Here is a 16,993-nt window from a genome sequence, read left to right as displayed (position 1 = left end):
TATTCTTAGAAGTGGAGCTGCCCTGTTGGAACAGCAACGTGGGAGTAAAGACAGGGCCATCACTGAATGGCCAGATCAGACAGGCAAAAAAATGTTGGCAAGCTCTGTTTGGTGATCTTTTTTTATACCACTGCTTCAGAAGAATTTCCAGTCTTTCCCTGCAGTTGCTCGCTCACACCTCTACAAATACAGTCTGCTCTGACATGCTCTTTTGCACCAGGATGCTGGGAGGAGAACCTGGAATGAGTTCCCCTCTAATTGTACAAAGCTATCCCTGTAAATTAATAAAATACAGGGGAGTCCAAACAAAGTGAAGAAAAATACCTTGTGTTGATGAAATCCCCATGCTAATGATTATCTACGTGTTTGCACTTTGCATTTGAAAACTTATCATCATGTAAAGCGGGCATTTCAGATGATTCAGAAAGTGAGATTTATGTTTAGTTCTTTCAATGTGGAAAACAAAGGGAGGGGTTAAATGGCATAGGACAGCTCTTATCAGTGGAGTTGTAATGCGTTCCTCAACTTTTCTTAAAGAATGACTCTTCTTACAGAGATTCACCCTCTCACTCCTATTATTCTGCTACTTCATAACCAAAACTCAGCCTTCCTGCTACTACTTCCCAACTCCACCTAGAAGTTGCCAAGACCTGGAGGGCACTAACAGGACTTAACGAACCTGATGAGTCTCATCTGGACTGCTCCACACACATGCCCCTGGCCATGGCCCAGGAGCCCCATTTAAGCAGTTGTGTCTCTGTCTCCTGGATGGATCCTGGATCAACAGTGCAGTTTAGTTTCCAGTCCTGTTCCTGGCCCTTTTCCCTTTGATCGTGACGGACCCTATACCTATCTCATTGCTTCCTGGGGCTGTTCATGGAGCCCGTTGCCAGCCCTTGGCTCTGCCTGCTGTGTTCAGCCCCTGTGGGTCTGTGCCCCACGAGTGAGGCACTGCTTGCCCCTGTGTCCTCCTTGGCTCCTTGCACCCTGTTCCTTGGGGACCAGATGGCCCTTGCAGCTCTGTGATGGTAGCCATGCGGATAGGTTGCAGGAACATGCCTCTACTTCTAAACTTCCTTAGACTCTGAAAGAAAACACCGCTCAGGCCACCTAGTGCAGGTATGAAATATCCCTGAATATCTTCAATATTAAATCCCTTTCCTTTTTATTCATAAAACTCTGTGGTTTTAGGGATACACTCTGATGTTCTGCTCCATCTCTCCTTAAAACTATTTTCTTTCTGTTCCCAACCCATCACATACAGTGGAAGTGACCAGGAGTTCTCATTCTACCAGGTATGTGCGTTTTTCTGCTGTTTCTGCATGGTCATGTGGATAAAAGATTTTGTTTGATGTCCCAGCTGACTATGGTGAAGTAATTGCATTGCTTATACGTGGCATGTGGTTCTATCTCTTCCCCAAAAGACTTTCTAAGATCTAAAACCTAGTTGTTGGCAGAAGTAGTCATAAACACATTGCTCATCATTACAAATACAATTTAATAAGAAGATGGGACCAGTTGTGGTGGTCAAGCACAGGGCTTGGCCAGACAAACAAAGTGACCAGCAGCCTGCTTACAGGCCACCAGCCCTTTCTAACGCCTCCCTTCTCTCGTTGTCCTAAGTGTGGCACATAGGAAGAGCATCCCCACAAGTATTTTGAGGCAAAAGCTCTCCTTTTCTCTGCTGCTCCTAAGGGCTTCAGTAGACATGGTGTGGTCTGGCACTGGTTCTGCTAATGAATAAATATTTGTGAGTGGTGAACCATCATCTTAGATGACATTTTCTATTTAAATCCACAGCTGGGATTTTTTGTTTGTCTTTTAAAAATAGATGGGCTTTCTGTATCAGCAAAGGTTCCTGTAAAGATGTCACATATTGATTGCATCAAGCTGTGTCTGATTGCTGAACCTTATCTGGGGAATGCACATAAGTAGCATTCATTTATTTGATCTTAAAACAGCACCGGTCATTAGTAATGTTAAACTTGGCTTCTGCAAACACAGACTATGCTGCCAATTGGAAATGTTCCTGGTTTCAAACACACTAGCCCAGATTTATTCTTAGCAAACATTTATGAGGACCTGGATCTCCTCTTTGCCCCATCGTTCCCTCCTGAAGATCTGCTAGAAGAACTAAATAATGTGAAGGATGCTTCTCAACCTGAAAAATACAGCTCCTTATGGAGTGACACAAAGAACACCAAGTCTTTAAAGTTAGGGGTGGCATGTTGGAAAGAAGTGTACGTGAGGCTTGGAGTATAATTAGTAGGTTTAAGGGTAAAATCAGACAGTATAGCTACACCCTGACAGAGGAGAAAGAAGCTAGTGTATGTCTTGTAGCAATGACATGCAGAAGCACTTGGGTCCTCACAACTGATATCTTCTCTTTGCTTTTAGTTTAAATGGTCAGTAGCCAAATGGAGACTGAAATTCAAGAATGTCCAGGTTTATTTTGTTTAGTTTATGACACCTCTTTACCAGTTTGATTTCTAACAGAAACAAGTACTTTTTCCAGGACTCTCTTGAGACCATCCTTCACCTCTGTGTTCCTCAGGCTGTAGATCAGGGGATTCAACATGGGAATCACCAGTGTGTAGAAAACAGACACCACTTTGTCCTGGTCCAGGGAGTAGCTAGAACTGGGGCGGAGGTACATGAAGATCATAGTCCCATAAAAAACCAAGACTGATGCCAAATGTGAGGCACAGGTGGAGAAAGCTTTATGCCTGCCCTCTGAGGAGCAGATCCTCAGGACAGTGGTAAGGATATAACCATAAGAGACAACAATGAATACTAAAGTGCTCAGTGTAATAAAAGTAGCAATGGTAAAAAGCACACATTCATTGACAGTAGTATTGGAACAGGAAAGTTTCAGGAGTGGAGGAATGTCACAGAAGAAGTGATTGACGACATTAGGGCCACAGAAGTGTAAACTGAACACTGAGCTGACAAGCACTATTTCATTCACAGTAGCTACTACGTAGGATCCCACGGTCAGCTGGACACAAACCTTCTGAGACATGGTGGCCACGTAGAGCAGAGGGTTACAGATGGCCATGTACCGGTCATAGGCCATTGCAGCCAGCAGGTAACACCCAGTGATCATGCAGACTCCACAGAAGTACATCTGGGCTGCACACCCTGGCAGAGAGATGGCTTTCCTTTCTTCAAAGAAGCTCATTAGCATTTTGGGAGCAACCGCTGAGGAATTACCTAGGTCTACCAGAGAGAGATGGCAGAGGAAGAAGTACATGGGGTTGTGGAGTTGAGAGTCAAGCCTGATTAATGCAATCATGCCAAGATTCCCCACCACTGAGGTGATACAGATCAGAAGGAACAGCACAAAGAGAATGACCTGTAGCTCCCAAATATCTGTGATTCCCAAGAGAATGAACTCATCAACAGTTGTCTTGTTTCTTCTGAGCATTCCCTTCATGAACCTGAATCTTTAAGAGGGAGAAAAATCAGAGAACATAAGTAAGTTACAACTCTGGATAGAAGAATAAGTCATAATGATGCTGTGAACATCAGGCAGGAATGTAGTAGAAGGAAATTGGATGCTGCTTTATTTTAATGGAAGCCTAGTTGTCTGTTAGTATGCAAGAACTGGATGCTTAACTCTCTCGATAAGCCTGCTGTTACCCATTTAACACTTCTGTAATGACAGTCTCAAAGAAGGATTACTTTCGTTTCATTGCTGAGATTGTTCCAGGAAAGAGGAGAAACTTGTTACTCATTCTTTTAAAGATTTTTAGATCTTTTAAAATATTTCCTGCTTAGTTCTACTGTTACATTTTCTCAAATAGTTATCTGTGTTCATGGTGCCTAGGAGGAACAATGGGATGATTCTGGTTAACTGCTCTGTTGTTAAATAACGGAGTAATAAATTGCTCGCAGCTTCTAAGGATGATATTTAGGTTGGCCAGTACAGTTCTGAGAAGTCCTCAAAGGAAGATACCCCCAAATTAAAAAAAAAAAAAAAAAAATCCGTGTTAAAAAGCAGATGATAATCTTATTAGAGTTTATTTGCTGATTCTAAACATAATAATTCAAAGAACATGACAGGGGCAGTGTAGTCATGGACCTTGCTCTGCGTCCCTGAACCTGTTTGTGCTAATGGCAGGAGGAAAGTCTGTAAATCTGTCCTGACAAAAATCACACTTGTTTAGTCCAGCAGTAAGAAAGGAGTTGTATATAAATTGAAGGAAACATAGGAGCTGACACTGAAGATAGAATTCATCTTGTTTAACATTACCTACTTCCTAGGTGGATAGCTACATCTAAGGTAGCCACTCAAGGCTTCATTTACAGTCAAAGAAAAGAAGTAGGCTCTTTAAGGCAGAATTCATGTAAGCTACGTAAAATTGCTACTTACTTTGTGGTGAAATGAATCGCTTCTTAGAGGTACTGGTTTCTTAGCACTGCTTATGAAAAGCACACAATGATTAGATAAGCTGTAGAAGTCTATCTCTGGAGGGGATAATATTTAGTCAGATAAATCAGACCATCAGACTTTATAGGCATGTTAAATAACAGCATGCCTACCGGTGAAACAAAGGAAAGAACATTATAACCTCATAATTACCTTTTCACTTCTCTTAAAATGTTGGCTTCAAGAAAAATGCTTCTCTTTTTTTCCGATTGTGGTCTTGTTTTGAGGTTTCTGTTTAGAGTTCTGTAGAAAATAGGAACTGTTAATTCCAAGTATTAAATGGATGTCTGAGCTTACAAGGTGGAGCTTCTTCCTGAAACAACTGAATGGCTGAAATATCTTTTAAGCAGTTATTTGCATCGCATTGAGAGTAATTAAGAGTGCATTTTCAAACAGTTACAGTAGTTCAACTGATTAACAGCAACTTGCAGAGCCCAACAGATTGTTTGCTAATAATTTTCTGTGCTATAGGGAATTCTAGACAAGTCAGTTGGACTATTTGTAGTGACCACCACTACAGTCTGAATGACAAGTTGATGATTAATGTTAAATGATTCTTCTTTTGCGGTAACCCCACATTTTGGTGCTCATCAAGCCAATATTAGAAATTCTGTGGATTTTGGTGGTTTGAGATTAAGATTTACACATGTTTAAATCCTAAACCAACCCTGTATATGCTGTAACCACTGATAATGGCTGAATTGCAGTGATCGCAGACCTGCCCCAGCTGAGGGCAGGGACCTCTCTTGTGGAGTACTGACCTGAATGTCATTTGTCACTCTAAGTACAAACTTCCAGGAGCAAGAGTCCAAAAGTCTCCACATCTTAGGAAAAGAAGCCACATGGACATTCACAAGTATTTATTCTCCTGTTTTTCAAAATAAGAAAAAGAATCCAGGTCAAAACAATTTTCCTTTCTGACTACATTATTTTTTTGGTAGACTTTACTTTTACGCTTCCTTATATGTAAATTCATTATATTTTTTTACTGTTGTGTATATGAGCATAGACTGCAATTATGTGCACTCTCTGTGCAAGATTTAAAGTACTGAGTAAGGATAGAGAATAAAACAGTGATACAATTAACAGTCTGTCAGATTTTATAGTATTTCAGGCTATGGTTATGTTTCCTACCTTGGAAACTAACCTTAAAAAGGTTGCTTTCTTTTCCTCAGGAACAAATGCTGCTAGAAAGCTGGACACACAATGGCATTTAGAGAAGCTCTGACTACAGATCAAGCTGTTGGCACATTCTGCCCCTCCTCGTCTGGCACTGACTGCCCATGAGGTGATACCCACAGTCAGCGGGGGAATGGCAAAGTATTCACAAGCAACTCCCACAATCAACCTCCCCCAAGTGCTCTGTGTCCCAGAGGGATCCCATTGAGGGATGCAATGGTTGCAGTCTGCTGAGGTCTTTGGTTCATGAATACAGAGCTCATTAGGAAAAAGAAAATAACAACAATGAAAAAACCCTCCAGAACATAAGCAAAGAATTCATGTTCTTCTCTAGGTAACATTAACATTTATTTTGACGATAAGTTGGAGCTTTCTTTTTGTGTTTTCACACACATGACGTTTTCTCTCTGGACAAAAATTGTTTAAGTCATGGGGTCATACAGAGCAACGGGCCGCAGAGGATTGCTGGCCTCATGAAATGATCAGCCTTTGTATGAGGGCTAGAAGGAGCTGACTTGAAGGGAGGGTAATAATTATTTCAAGTTTTTGCTGGCCCTCATGAAACAATACCAACACATGCGAGATGAAACTCAGTCTGCATTCTCCTTATTAGATCTAAAGATAGTTTACATCACTGGCAGTCTTCCCTATTGGACCATTAGGATGTATTTTTACTGATTTACAGTCTAGTCATCTGAGATAGTTGATTAATACTAGACTCATGACTGGTCCATGAAAGCACAATTGGATCAGAAGAGAGATACACAGTCCTCTCCTGAAGTCAGATAAGCAGTCCCCATATATATAGATGTTTGCACTCTGGATACTTTAGGATTTGAGTGATTATTTCTCTACGTGGATTACAGAAGTAGTCTAGAAGTTAGGCTAAGATAAGTAATTTTTAATTGTTTGAGTGGTGAACCCCATAGTAAGAATATCAAATGAAAAAGCAGAGATGAAAAATAATCCAAACATGGTAATTTTCCCATATTCCTCCAGAAGGCATTTTCCCACATCACTCCCCACCCAAACCAGAGCATCCATTACATCTGTCATGTGTCATGGTTTAGCTTGTGCCCAGAGCTTCAGAAGTTCCAAATACCTCCATTGCTGGCTACTGGAAACCTCCATGGCACTTTCCCATGTCTTCATAGTCAGTTTGCTGAAATAGGAGAAATAAAAATTGGTTCTGCTGCAGGGTTCTGCTTTCCTCCCATGCGATTGTTTTGGTCAATACCTAGGGTCTTGCCTCAGGGGTGTCATCTGAACTCATACCCCAGAGCTTCAAGCTCTGTTCTGCGTAAGTGCTGAGGGACAGAGTATGGGGATAGGAAGGGGAGGGTCTATTTTGTATAACTTCAGCAGCATAAAATTGAGCTATGCAAGGCTAACCTAGCCATCTGGGCTTATTTTATAGTCAGTGTAGGGAGGGTGAGAGATACCTGCAGAAAGCAATACATGCCATTTTCCTTAGAAACTTATTTTACGATGGGATGAGTGGTCCTTTGGAAGAGTCTATTTCTTGCCAATGATAGCTAAAAGAGCCCAGCTAATTTAGATTAATAACTTTTAGATGCCTAAACCCAGTTAAGATGCACTTTCATGTGTTTTTAGGGTTCCTCTGACCTCCAAAGCCTTTGAGGTCTGGTGTTATGCCCAACAAAAATTGCGTGCCATTCAAAGTTGTCCTCATCCCATTTAGATGTTATTGGACACTACTGGGAGGAATGTCTCAGGTTCAGAAGAAATGAAACCGTAAGACCTTAAGTGCCTGCCTGTGAACATATATATGCCCTCCATTGTACCCACGAACTAGATAGAAGGAAGGCAAAGGCAAGCAATGCAATAAAGCTTAAAAATGTTGAGTTATTCAAGTTTCCTCACAGAAAAATATATCAGCTGTACATTTGTCAAACAAGTTAGATACCTGCTAGTGAAGAGCAGCTGAAATGAAACCTTTTTTAATTGTATCTGTCCACTTAGATAGCTGCTTGATATTCTTATTCAGTCAATTAATACCGCAACTCTCCTATGAAAGAATAAGAATTAGCTCCTTTAAAAAAAAAAAACCACCCTAAATTGATATTAATGAAAGAGATTAACTTAACTACTTAACGTACGTAGTAAAGTAACATGTTAAATTGTTCTAAATCTTCCTCTGAGTGTATAATTTTTGTAGGATATAGGGACCTTAGCTAGTGAGAACCAGCACCTTTTAATTTGATAGGATCATAATTATGTTACCAAAAGTTCTAATGACTGCTGGAATTTAATTTTCTAAATTGTCACAATCACTTTGAGGTGCATTTGAAATGCTTTGAAAAAGCAGTTGCTTCAAGGTCACAGTGGCCCTGTGTATGTGGATCCAGATCACAGGTTGGGACTCTATATTGCCAAAACATCCATCATCATTTTAGCACTGTTTTGATGCTTTAAAAAAATACTGTTTATGGGTTTCCAGTCAAAGCATTTCATAGAATCATAGAATGGTTTGGGTTGGAAGGGACCTTAAAGATTATCTAGTTCCAACTCCCTGCCATGAGCAGGGACACCTTCCACCAGACCACGCTGCTCTGGTGGCAACCAGAGCAGGGCTTTGGCTTTCCTCACCTGATCCCAGGGTACATGGACACTTCCAAGAGTCCATACGGTATCTTTAGAGCATATCGTTTCATTTAAACATTTCCACACTAAAACAACATCAGTAGCATTTTAATTGTTTTCTCTGCTCTTCCCTTGAGAACATCAGTGTCTCCCGTGTCCAAAAGGAAGATATAAAATCTGTGACATTCCCCAGAAGAAACATTTCCTGCATCTAGGAAAAAAAGAAATATTTCCCTAGCACGTAAGTCTTCTAATGCATAAAATTTCCTTCCATTTGGGAAGTTGTGTAGAAATTGTTCCCAGTCAGTTGCCTTGTTGACTGAATGAAATTCAGATGCACTAAAGGAAAAGAATTGCTGCATCATGATACAACAAAAGAAAAAAATTATTATGCATATATATTTAAAAAGGGGGGAGGTTTGGTTTGGTTTTGTTTCTTAATTATTGCACCTAAATTTCGATCTGGGAATTGAAATCTCTTGCAGGTCTTTATCACAGACCACTGAATTGTTAGCAGTTGCTAGGATTCCTGCGCCTCAACCTCTGAGTATGATTAACAGCTGAAAATAGGAAGAAACAGCTACATGTGCGTAACCATGGAATATTTTTTCAGGGCAGAAACATTTTTTTATTTTCACCAGAAATCTCTCAAATTGCCTGTGATAAGTGTAAAAATTAATGGTGATGTTACATGGTCTCTGTTTAACTGGTCTCAGATAAAAATAAAACACAACTGAATTTTTGTGGAACTTGTCACCTTATTCTAGGACTCTAACTGGGGGACGTATGTCATGATCCGAGTCACCCCAGACACTTTCTGGAGTAAGCAGTCACATCCAGAAAATTATTCAGATTTTAGGATACACCAAGACTTCACCAAGGGTGAGGGACCTTGAAAAAGATCATCAAATGCAGCAGTCTAAAAATTTAATTTTAAACTCAATGATTTGTGTTTGTTCCAAATTAATTATGTCTTTTCGCCTAAAAAAAAAAAAAAAGTTTATGTTCCAGCATTTCAATCCATTTTTTCTAGTGTTCAGTTTCACTGCTGCCTCAGAAAGGTCATTATTAACTGTGCCTGAGCTCCTTACTCTACTGGTCACACAGGTAAATGTGTGGTAGCTGTTATACTCAAATAATATGTTTTTCCTCAAGTGATAGATCATACCAAGTTTCTTCTGTAGTTGCACTATGGTCTAGCTCTTAAATAAAATCCCATCTGAGGTCCACTTTCATATATATATGAAAGGAATATAAAGGAAGGAATTTAATATATAAAGTGTGTTTGTAACTGCCTGTTCTTTGAACGCCCTCCTAAATTTTCCTTTCAGTGGGCATCACCTAAGCCACTGGTTTTCCCCTCTGATACTGGGTGAGATGCTTACAGTTCCACTACCTCTGTCTTCCAAAGGATGTAATGTGTTTGTGTGCTGCCTACCCACTAGGACCCCTGATGAATCCTACATGTATGAAGCCAAAGACAAGGTAATTAAATGCCTGAAGAAAACTGCACCGCACTGACCGACTTCATTCTCTTGGGTTTTACTGACTGTCCAGAGGTGGAGATACCTTTGTTTGGGCTCCTCCTACTCATTTATGCCAGCACTTTGGTGGGGAATGCTTCCCTCATTGTGCTTATCCAGCATAATACCTGCCTTCATACCCCTATGTACTATTTTCTAAGCAATTTAGCTTTCTTAGACCTTAGCTGTTCATCTGCCATTGCTCCCAAGATGCTGGTGAATCTGCTAGCACAACAGAAGACCATCTCTTTAACTGGCTGTGCAATACAGATGTTTCTCTTTGCTGCCTTCGCTGATGCCGAGTGCCTCATTTTGGCTGCGATGGCCTATGACCGCTACGTGGCCATATGTCACCCTCTTCTCTACACCGTTGCCATGTCCCGCAGGGTCTGCACCTCCATGGTAGCTGGGGCTTATCTCAGCGGGGGTCTGACCTCGCTGGTGCACGCATCTTTCACATTCACGTTGTCATTCTGTGGCTCCAACGTGATCAACCATTTCTTCTGTGATATTCCCCCACTGCTGGAGCTCTCCTGCTCCAACACGCACATCAATGAGGTCCTCCTCTTCACTCTGTGTGGCTTTATACAAACCAGCACCTTCCTGACCATCGCTGGCTCCTACGCCTGCATCCTCAGCACCATCCTACAGATCCACGTGGCAGATAGCAGGCACAAAGCCTTCTACACCTGCATCTCCCATCTGATAGCTGTTGGGTTATTCTACGGCTCCCTCCTCTTCACATATTTACGGCCCATCTCCAGCTACTCGCTGGGCACGGACAAAGTGATCTCTGTATTTTATGCTGTTGTCTTTCCCATGCTGAATCCCCTGATTTATAGCCTGAGGAACAAAGAGGTGAAGGATGCCCTAAGGAGGACAGTAGAGGGAAGAGTATTTTCACAGTGATTTTCTTGTAAGTAAAAAGATTAAAAAATGGCAATTTCTCAGGTTAGTGAACTCAGAGGAAGAAAATTTTGTGTGTGTGCTCATTAGGTACAAATGTCAGCAATGACTGTTTAGTTCTAAAACTGAAGATGCAATTTAACAACTTCTGTGAAGTTTCAACATGCTGTACTTGGTGCAGTTTCCATTAAGAAGATATGACAAGTGTGCTCCTCTTTACCTTCCTCCTACAGATTGTAAAAGCCTCTGTGTAACCCCCCCACCTTTCATGTGCTCTCCAGCTTTCAGCTCCCTCTGTGTCAAGAGTCCAAAGTCCAACTCTAAGATGGCACAACTGTGTAACCATGGCTCAGGCTGCCGAGAAAACCAAGTTGTGGAAAGAGCTGTGAGATGGTCTGTAGGAAGCTGGAATGCAATTAGAGGCAGAGCCAGACTGCTCAGTCTGGAGCTGCTAGTAACTCACGGAGCCAAAAGGACAAATTCCAGCAGGGAAATTACTATAATCACAAAGGAAATAGGGAAGCAGTCTGCCAGTTATCTCTGCAGTTCTGCCATCAGTGTGGCGGTGTTGGATTTGGCGGATGATGGCAGCTTGGCAAAGGTGCCCTTCAGTTCAAGGAAGGAGGAAGAGGCCGAGGGCGGCCTGGTCAGCAGAGGCTCTTCAGTGTCCCACCAGAGGAGTGCCTGTGCAAATGCTTGTTAAATCCGGGCTGCCACTCCTGTGTATTCACCACTGATAATCATCGCACCGTCCCTGCGATGCACAGGCCGCTGGGCTTCTCGCCACGGGAAAACCATGGGCCTGACGGCCCCGACCCGGCTGGGGAGGCTCCCCCTCACCTCAGAGCCCTTGGACAACCCAACTCGAGAGCTGGCGGCTGCCTGGGCTCCCCCTCTCCCCGCTCCTGGCGCAGGGGTTTGCCGGGCCCCAGCACCGCCACAACCCTCGTTCTCCTCGGCGGGCCTACATTTCCCAGCATGCAGCGCGCGGCGTCGCCGTGCTGACGTAAGCACCACTACGACACGAAGGCCGGATCCCCATGGCAACACCGGGTCGGCCCTGCGGAGCCCGGGACCTCCGCTACCATCCGAGGGCAGCGCTGGCGAACACCGGGAAGTACTTTGCAGGCCCCCGAGTGACCCTGGGGAGAGAATTATACGGGGGGGGGGGGGGGGGGGGGGGGCTGCCGCAGGGCAGGGACTACATCTCCCAGCGTGCTCCGGGGGAGCGGGCGCAGCGGCGCATGCGCCTCGCCTGCCCCTTCCCCTCGCTCACTTTAGCCCCTCTGATTGGCTCAGCCGGGCGCTCCTCCGCCGACAGCGCCCCCTTGCGGCAGCGCGGGCCGGTGCTCCCCCCCCCCCCAAGATGGCTGTTGGCCACGTGTTCGAGGCCCCACCGGGTTCGAGGCCTCCCCAGCGATGCGAAAGCTCCGTCCCGGGCCCCAGGCCTGGCCCGAGCTGCCCCGATGTTGCCTGGAGGGAGGCCGTGCCGTGGTGGTTCCTTTGCCTCGCCTCGCCTGGCCCTTCCCGCTCCCGGGCCTGTCGGGTGAGGGGGTGGGTGCTGGCTTGTGTTTCACGTGTCCCCGCTGGCCATGGGGGTGAGCAGCCGGGCTGGGAGGTGGGGAAGGGCAGTTCAATGCTGTACCAGTCCGCCTCACTCATTTACCATTGTTTCCCACAGACAGACACCAGAGGCCTAGAGCTGGTACAAATACTTAAGTGACCACCTGGTTCTCACAGCTGAGTGTTTATTTGGTGACACGCTTTGGCCCCACCGCCTGGCAGGGCATGTTTCCTTGCTTTAATGGCAAGTTGAGGTCACAGTGAACTGGAAGAGCTCTGGGTCCCAGGCTGGCGTAGGCTTGAGAGCAGGGAGATGCCCTGATGTTACAGGCAGCCTTGGGCAAACAGATGAGGTGGAAGTGTCACTCGGATTGGTTTTCTAAGGGAAAGAAGATTCAGATGAGTTATGACATAGTCGTACAGCTTGAGCTAATGTATATGAAGTCCAACAAAGTGGAAAGTGCTTATAGGAAAATGAGCTTTTTTTTTACGATGACAGGATTAGGCAGGTGTGTTAGCTATGCAAATGGTAATGATACTGGAAGGCATCACTGGCAGTTGGCAGCTTTCTGTTGTACTTCCTCCCCCAGATTCTATTAAACCTCTGTGTTTTGAAGGGGAAGGGGTTGAAATGGGAGGAGGAGAGGTGCTGGGAGTTATGACCAATTTCTCAGTGTGCTAGCTGTTGACTTTAATCCTGGCACTGTAAGTAATATGGGAGTGTTAAAGTTTCTGAAATCTTCCTAGAAAGAGTTGTGAAGGACGGTGTTCTTCACAAGACTACTGAACTCTGAAATGAAAGCTAAGTGCTGTAACCTTTCACACATCCCCTGACTTGTGGTATAATGCAAGGACAATCCTCTAGTTTTCGAAGGCAAAAAAAGATGCTTTTTAAAATTTGCTCTTGGCAAATGAATAGTGCCTTTCTTAGTTTGGTTACTGCAGACATCAGACAAAAGATGGTGCCTGAAAATTAAATCCTATCTTGTTCTCAGGAAGCAAAATGAATAAAGGTCAAGTGCTGATCTGGAAAAGATTCTGCCTGCTTCCCGATACCTAGCCCTTAGGGTTTAGTGGCTTTCATAGGCGCTGTTGCTCAATCCTGATATTCCCACCTAAGAGGAAAGTAGAAACGGAAACAAAAAGAAGTCTGTGTGATTATGGTTGGGGGTGATATGGCAAAACCAATTGTTTCTGGAAGAAGGCACTTCTGAAGGACTCAGTACAAGAAGAGAAAGTTTCCATTTGATCTAATGTAATGATGGTGTCACTTTCTCTTCCTCAGTTTCTTCATGCACTGGTGTTTCTTATGCTGGATGTGGCTGTAGAAACAGATTCCCAATTGCCTTCCTTACTTCTTTTCAGTCTTTTAAATTTTCAGCTGTGTTCCTAGCTTGTCAGCTTTGTTATCATAGGCCTCTGTGCAGGTGTGTTACTGTGATGTGACTGTGGGCCAGGTTAGGTTGAAGTAGTTGAGGAAGTACTGCTGTACCGAGCCACTTCTGGATCAAGATGCTTTTCTGGCCTTTAGAGTAGAGCAAGAAAGTGTTGAACCCTTCCCACCTGAGGAAGTTTGTGATGGCACAGGGATTTCCAAGCAGGTCTAAGCTGATGATGCAAAGAAGGGTTTTCAGTAGAAAACACTGGAAGTGGATGTTCTTTCCTTTACTAGGCTTACAACCATGGTCCACCCTGTTCTCTTGAAATGTTCACATTTATGGGGGTGGAGGTAGACCCTAGTGACTCTGAAGTATATGAAAAGATGAAGAAAGCAGAGAGTAAACATAGACTTTTCTTAACAAGTGAGTTTCTGGGCAAATAAAGAAGCTAGGGAAACAGTGGAAATCTTTTGTAGGGACTCATGTGCTGCCTTAATGCTACTTTATGGTTGAACAGCAGGATCCACAAATATCACTTGTCTACTGTTTAGACCAGTCATGAGTACTGGCAAAGGATATTCTGGCTCATTGGGTATCTTAAATCCAAAATTGTTTTTTTAACAGGGCAGTGAAACAGCCTTGTCCTTGTCTGCAGATCTGAACTGACTGATCAAAGAGGTGTGTGGTAAGGGTGGGAGTTAAATAATCACGAGGTGTGAGGGAAAATTCATTTGACCCTTGCTTCTGCAAGTGAGGCCCTCGGGATAATGAGTGAGCAAGGGCTGGGGTGTGTACTCCTTGCCTGGCAAGGACCTGAACTTGACACGGTATCTTCTCCAGGGCAGCTCTGCTAGAGTGAGGCTACAGGAGCAGGGAAAGAAGGAGGAATTGCCTGTGTCAGGCAGTCTTCACTGCTACTTAAGCCTCGCTGTGACTAGGGATGCAGTCGCTTATGAATTCCAGTAAAAGACTGGTAGCTTTTTTGCATGGTCATGCTGAGCCAGTTCATACAGCTGAATTTTACTGACAAAGTTTCCTGGATTAAGTAACAATGCTGCAATTCTGGCTTTTCTTCCCAATCAGAATGTATGTTTTACTTGGTGACCTAAGTAACATCCGCATGGTTTAGCATCTGAGCCGCTCCCTCCACCATCCTGTTATTTTAGCTGATGTCAGCCTGTTGCTCAATCTACACCTCCTGACTGGAGAAGTGCTTTGTAGGAGTACTCATTACAGCGGCTTCCCTTTTGGGCCTGATTAAACATCTTCACTGCTTCATAGTGTCCTGGCATCTTGGCCAAATTCGAGGTGTTCAGCTTTTGCTGTTTCAGCACAAATCCCTGTCTGAGGAACGGCTGGCTGTGAGCCGTCTCCTCGATATGTCTCATCTCCATCTGCCCTGCAACACTGACAGTCCTAACCCTGCTCTGTGCCTTGCTGCCATTGCAGACCTGCACCAGCTGACCCCTGTGAGCAAGGCTGTGGTTGCCTCTCGTTTTGTTGTGGATTTTTTTTTTCTTTCTTGGCTTGCACATACACACAAACACACTGGAAACTTCAGTTTCTTTTGCGGAGGTGTTCTGGTGGGATCATGACAGCCAGCAGAAATTCAGAGGGCTTGTCTAAACAGGAGGTTACATGGACCAAATTAGGCACAGGATTTATAGCCCATGCAGTTTGGGGAACAAGTGTTTTGGCCACAGCAGGTGTGAGGAAGCACCATCTGCTTACAGAAAGGGCCTATATTAGCTCTTGAGGATCTGGCTGTGGCATTTGAAGCAATTCACTTCTGCCTCCCCCTGCTTCTGCTTCCCATTTCTACGGGGCTTGGCCAGCACCCTCATCCACCTCACCACGAAGGTATAACCTGAATGCTTGAGCTGATCGAGCAGCCTGCTGTCCTCCCACCCTGCACCTGACTCTGGAGCTTGTTAGATCCCTCCATTGGCCAAGCCAACCCTAGGAAGTAGCCAAAAATGGTTGACTTTTCCTCTTCTGTTTTCTGCTAGGTTCATGAGCTGAACTTGCCCCTAGAGACCCTGATGAACAACTGAAGCTAGTGTGAAGTAAGCAAGGTGGCTGGAGATGGGGAAAAGAAGCAAATAAGGTGTTTGTGTGTGTGTGTGAGGAATGCAGTCTCTCCTTTTTGACAGCCTCAAGCTGTGTGAATGTTCCAGCTGCATGGTGTAGCTTTACTCAGAGCCTACTGCTGTCCTGTGGCTTGTGTCCCTTCACAATGGCTTTTAGAAGCAACAAAGAGCATCAAAGAAAAGGCAGGGAGTCCAGCCTGTGCTAGATAACTGTGGAGCGAAAATCTTTTTTTTTTTTCTTGTCTGACTGGAAAGTTCCTGATTTAGCTGGTTTCAGTCTTGGTCATCACTACCTATTTAGACAGGTTTTGGGCAGTGTGGCCATGCATGACTGAGCAAGCCTACTCATAACATAGAGCAACTGAGGTGAGGGACTGATTCCTTAAACCAGGCAGAGCATTCCTCCAGCTGTCTTAAATCTGAAATGAAGCTGGCTGCTCTCCTAAAAAAGTCTGAAACCCTTGCTCTTTGAGACTGGTAATAACAGCTTTTAGTGGGAGTATCTTTCCAGCACACTGACCAAAACCACAGGGCAACATTAGCTGATGGCCAAAGTTTAAGAGGCTCGTGGTCTGCCTGGGTTTAATGATTCTTCCTAGTCTGTTCAACAGAGCACCTGCTACAGGCAGATGTGATTGCTGAGGAGTTTGTATACTCCTCTCTACAGCAGCGCATGCTCCTGTAGTTGCCCTTCCATGTTATCTAGCTGAGTGCATGGTGCGGGTGGCCTGTAACTGTTTTAGAGGTTGCTGAAATGTTCCTATCTGTGGGCACGGTCCAACATCTGCTGAGTTGAAGATGACTTCTACATGGTCCTCATATCTGATCCTATGTATTAGTATCAAGGTCAGGTCTTGCCCCAATAGAGCCTGTTGACTGTTTTCCCCATTTTATTTCTCTCTTTGTCCAGTTTTATTGCTGCTTTTTTTTTTTTTTTTTTTTTTTTTTCCCCACAATTGCTGTGGTGGAGTAAATTTGAAAAGGGAAAACCAGGTTCTAAGGTCTGGTCTAAGGTCTCCCTTTGCCTGGTTTGTTCAGTGTGTGGGGCAGAAGTGGTTATGGCACCGGGAAAGCAGCGGTGGATCGCTTCGCCACCAGCTGCTTCTGGTTGTGGAAGGAGCTGTGTCCAGCTCACCCAGAGGTGACTTTGGAGGGGCAAATACTCTGCACTTCAACAGTAGCTGGCAGGGAGCACCTGGAGCACTTGAGCCCCTTGAACTGCTTTTAAATATTTTTACCCTGGCGGCGAGGGGCTGGAGGTGGCTTAGGAGGAAAAGACACCCAGCAGAGAAGGTGTGCGAGTGGCTGTCCGTGTGG

At 44.3% G+C, this 16,993-nt stretch overlaps 2 protein-coding genes across 2 annotated transcripts; one reads left to right on the top strand and one right to left on the bottom strand.

Annotated features, from left to right (window-relative positions):
- Window positions 1–2,461: 2,461 nt before the first annotated feature.
- LOC104363025 (olfactory receptor 1019) lies at window positions 2,462–3,436 on the bottom strand. The gene has a single exon (XM_009969410.2). The coding sequence runs from the start codon at window positions 3,434–3,436 to the stop codon at window positions 2,462–2,464; it is 975 nt and encodes a 324-aa protein (XP_009967712.2).
- Window positions 3,437–9,708: 6,272 nt separating this feature from the next.
- Window positions 9,709–16,513, top strand: LOC104363017 (olfactory receptor 5AS1). Its single transcript, XM_009969403.3, has 2 exons — window positions 9,709–10,620; window positions 16,422–16,513. Exons 1-2 carry the CDS (start codon window positions 9,709–9,711, stop codon window positions 16,470–16,472), a joined length of 963 nt encoding a protein of 320 aa, XP_009967705.3. The 3' UTR covers window positions 16,473–16,513.
- Window positions 16,514–16,993: the final 480 nt, after the last annotated feature.

This window comes from Tyto alba, unplaced genomic scaffold (genome assembly GCF_018691265.1).
Source record: "Tyto alba isolate M040663 unplaced genomic scaffold, T.alba_DEE_v4.0 Super-Scaffold_8, whole genome shotgun sequence".
Lineage (NCBI taxonomy): Eukaryota > Metazoa > Chordata > Aves > Strigiformes > Tytonidae > Tyto > Tyto alba.
The sequence above is the reverse complement of the archived record's forward strand: the minus strand, read 5'-3'. Positions and strand labels throughout refer to the sequence as shown.

Excerpts from the sequence above, each read along its gene's own strand:
- LOC104363025 (XM_009969410.2), bottom strand. The coding sequence starts at position 3,436 with ATGAAGGGAATGCTCAGAAGAAACAAGACAACTGTTGATGAGTTCATT.
- LOC104363017 (XM_009969403.3), top strand. The coding sequence starts at position 9,709 with ATGCCTGAAGAAAACTGCACCGCACTGACCGACTTCATTCTCTTGGGT. Across the intron at positions 10,621-16,421 it reads AGGATGCCCTAAGGAGGACA|GTTGCTGAAATGTTCCTATC; the intron begins GTAGAGGGAAGA and ends ACTGTTTTAGAG.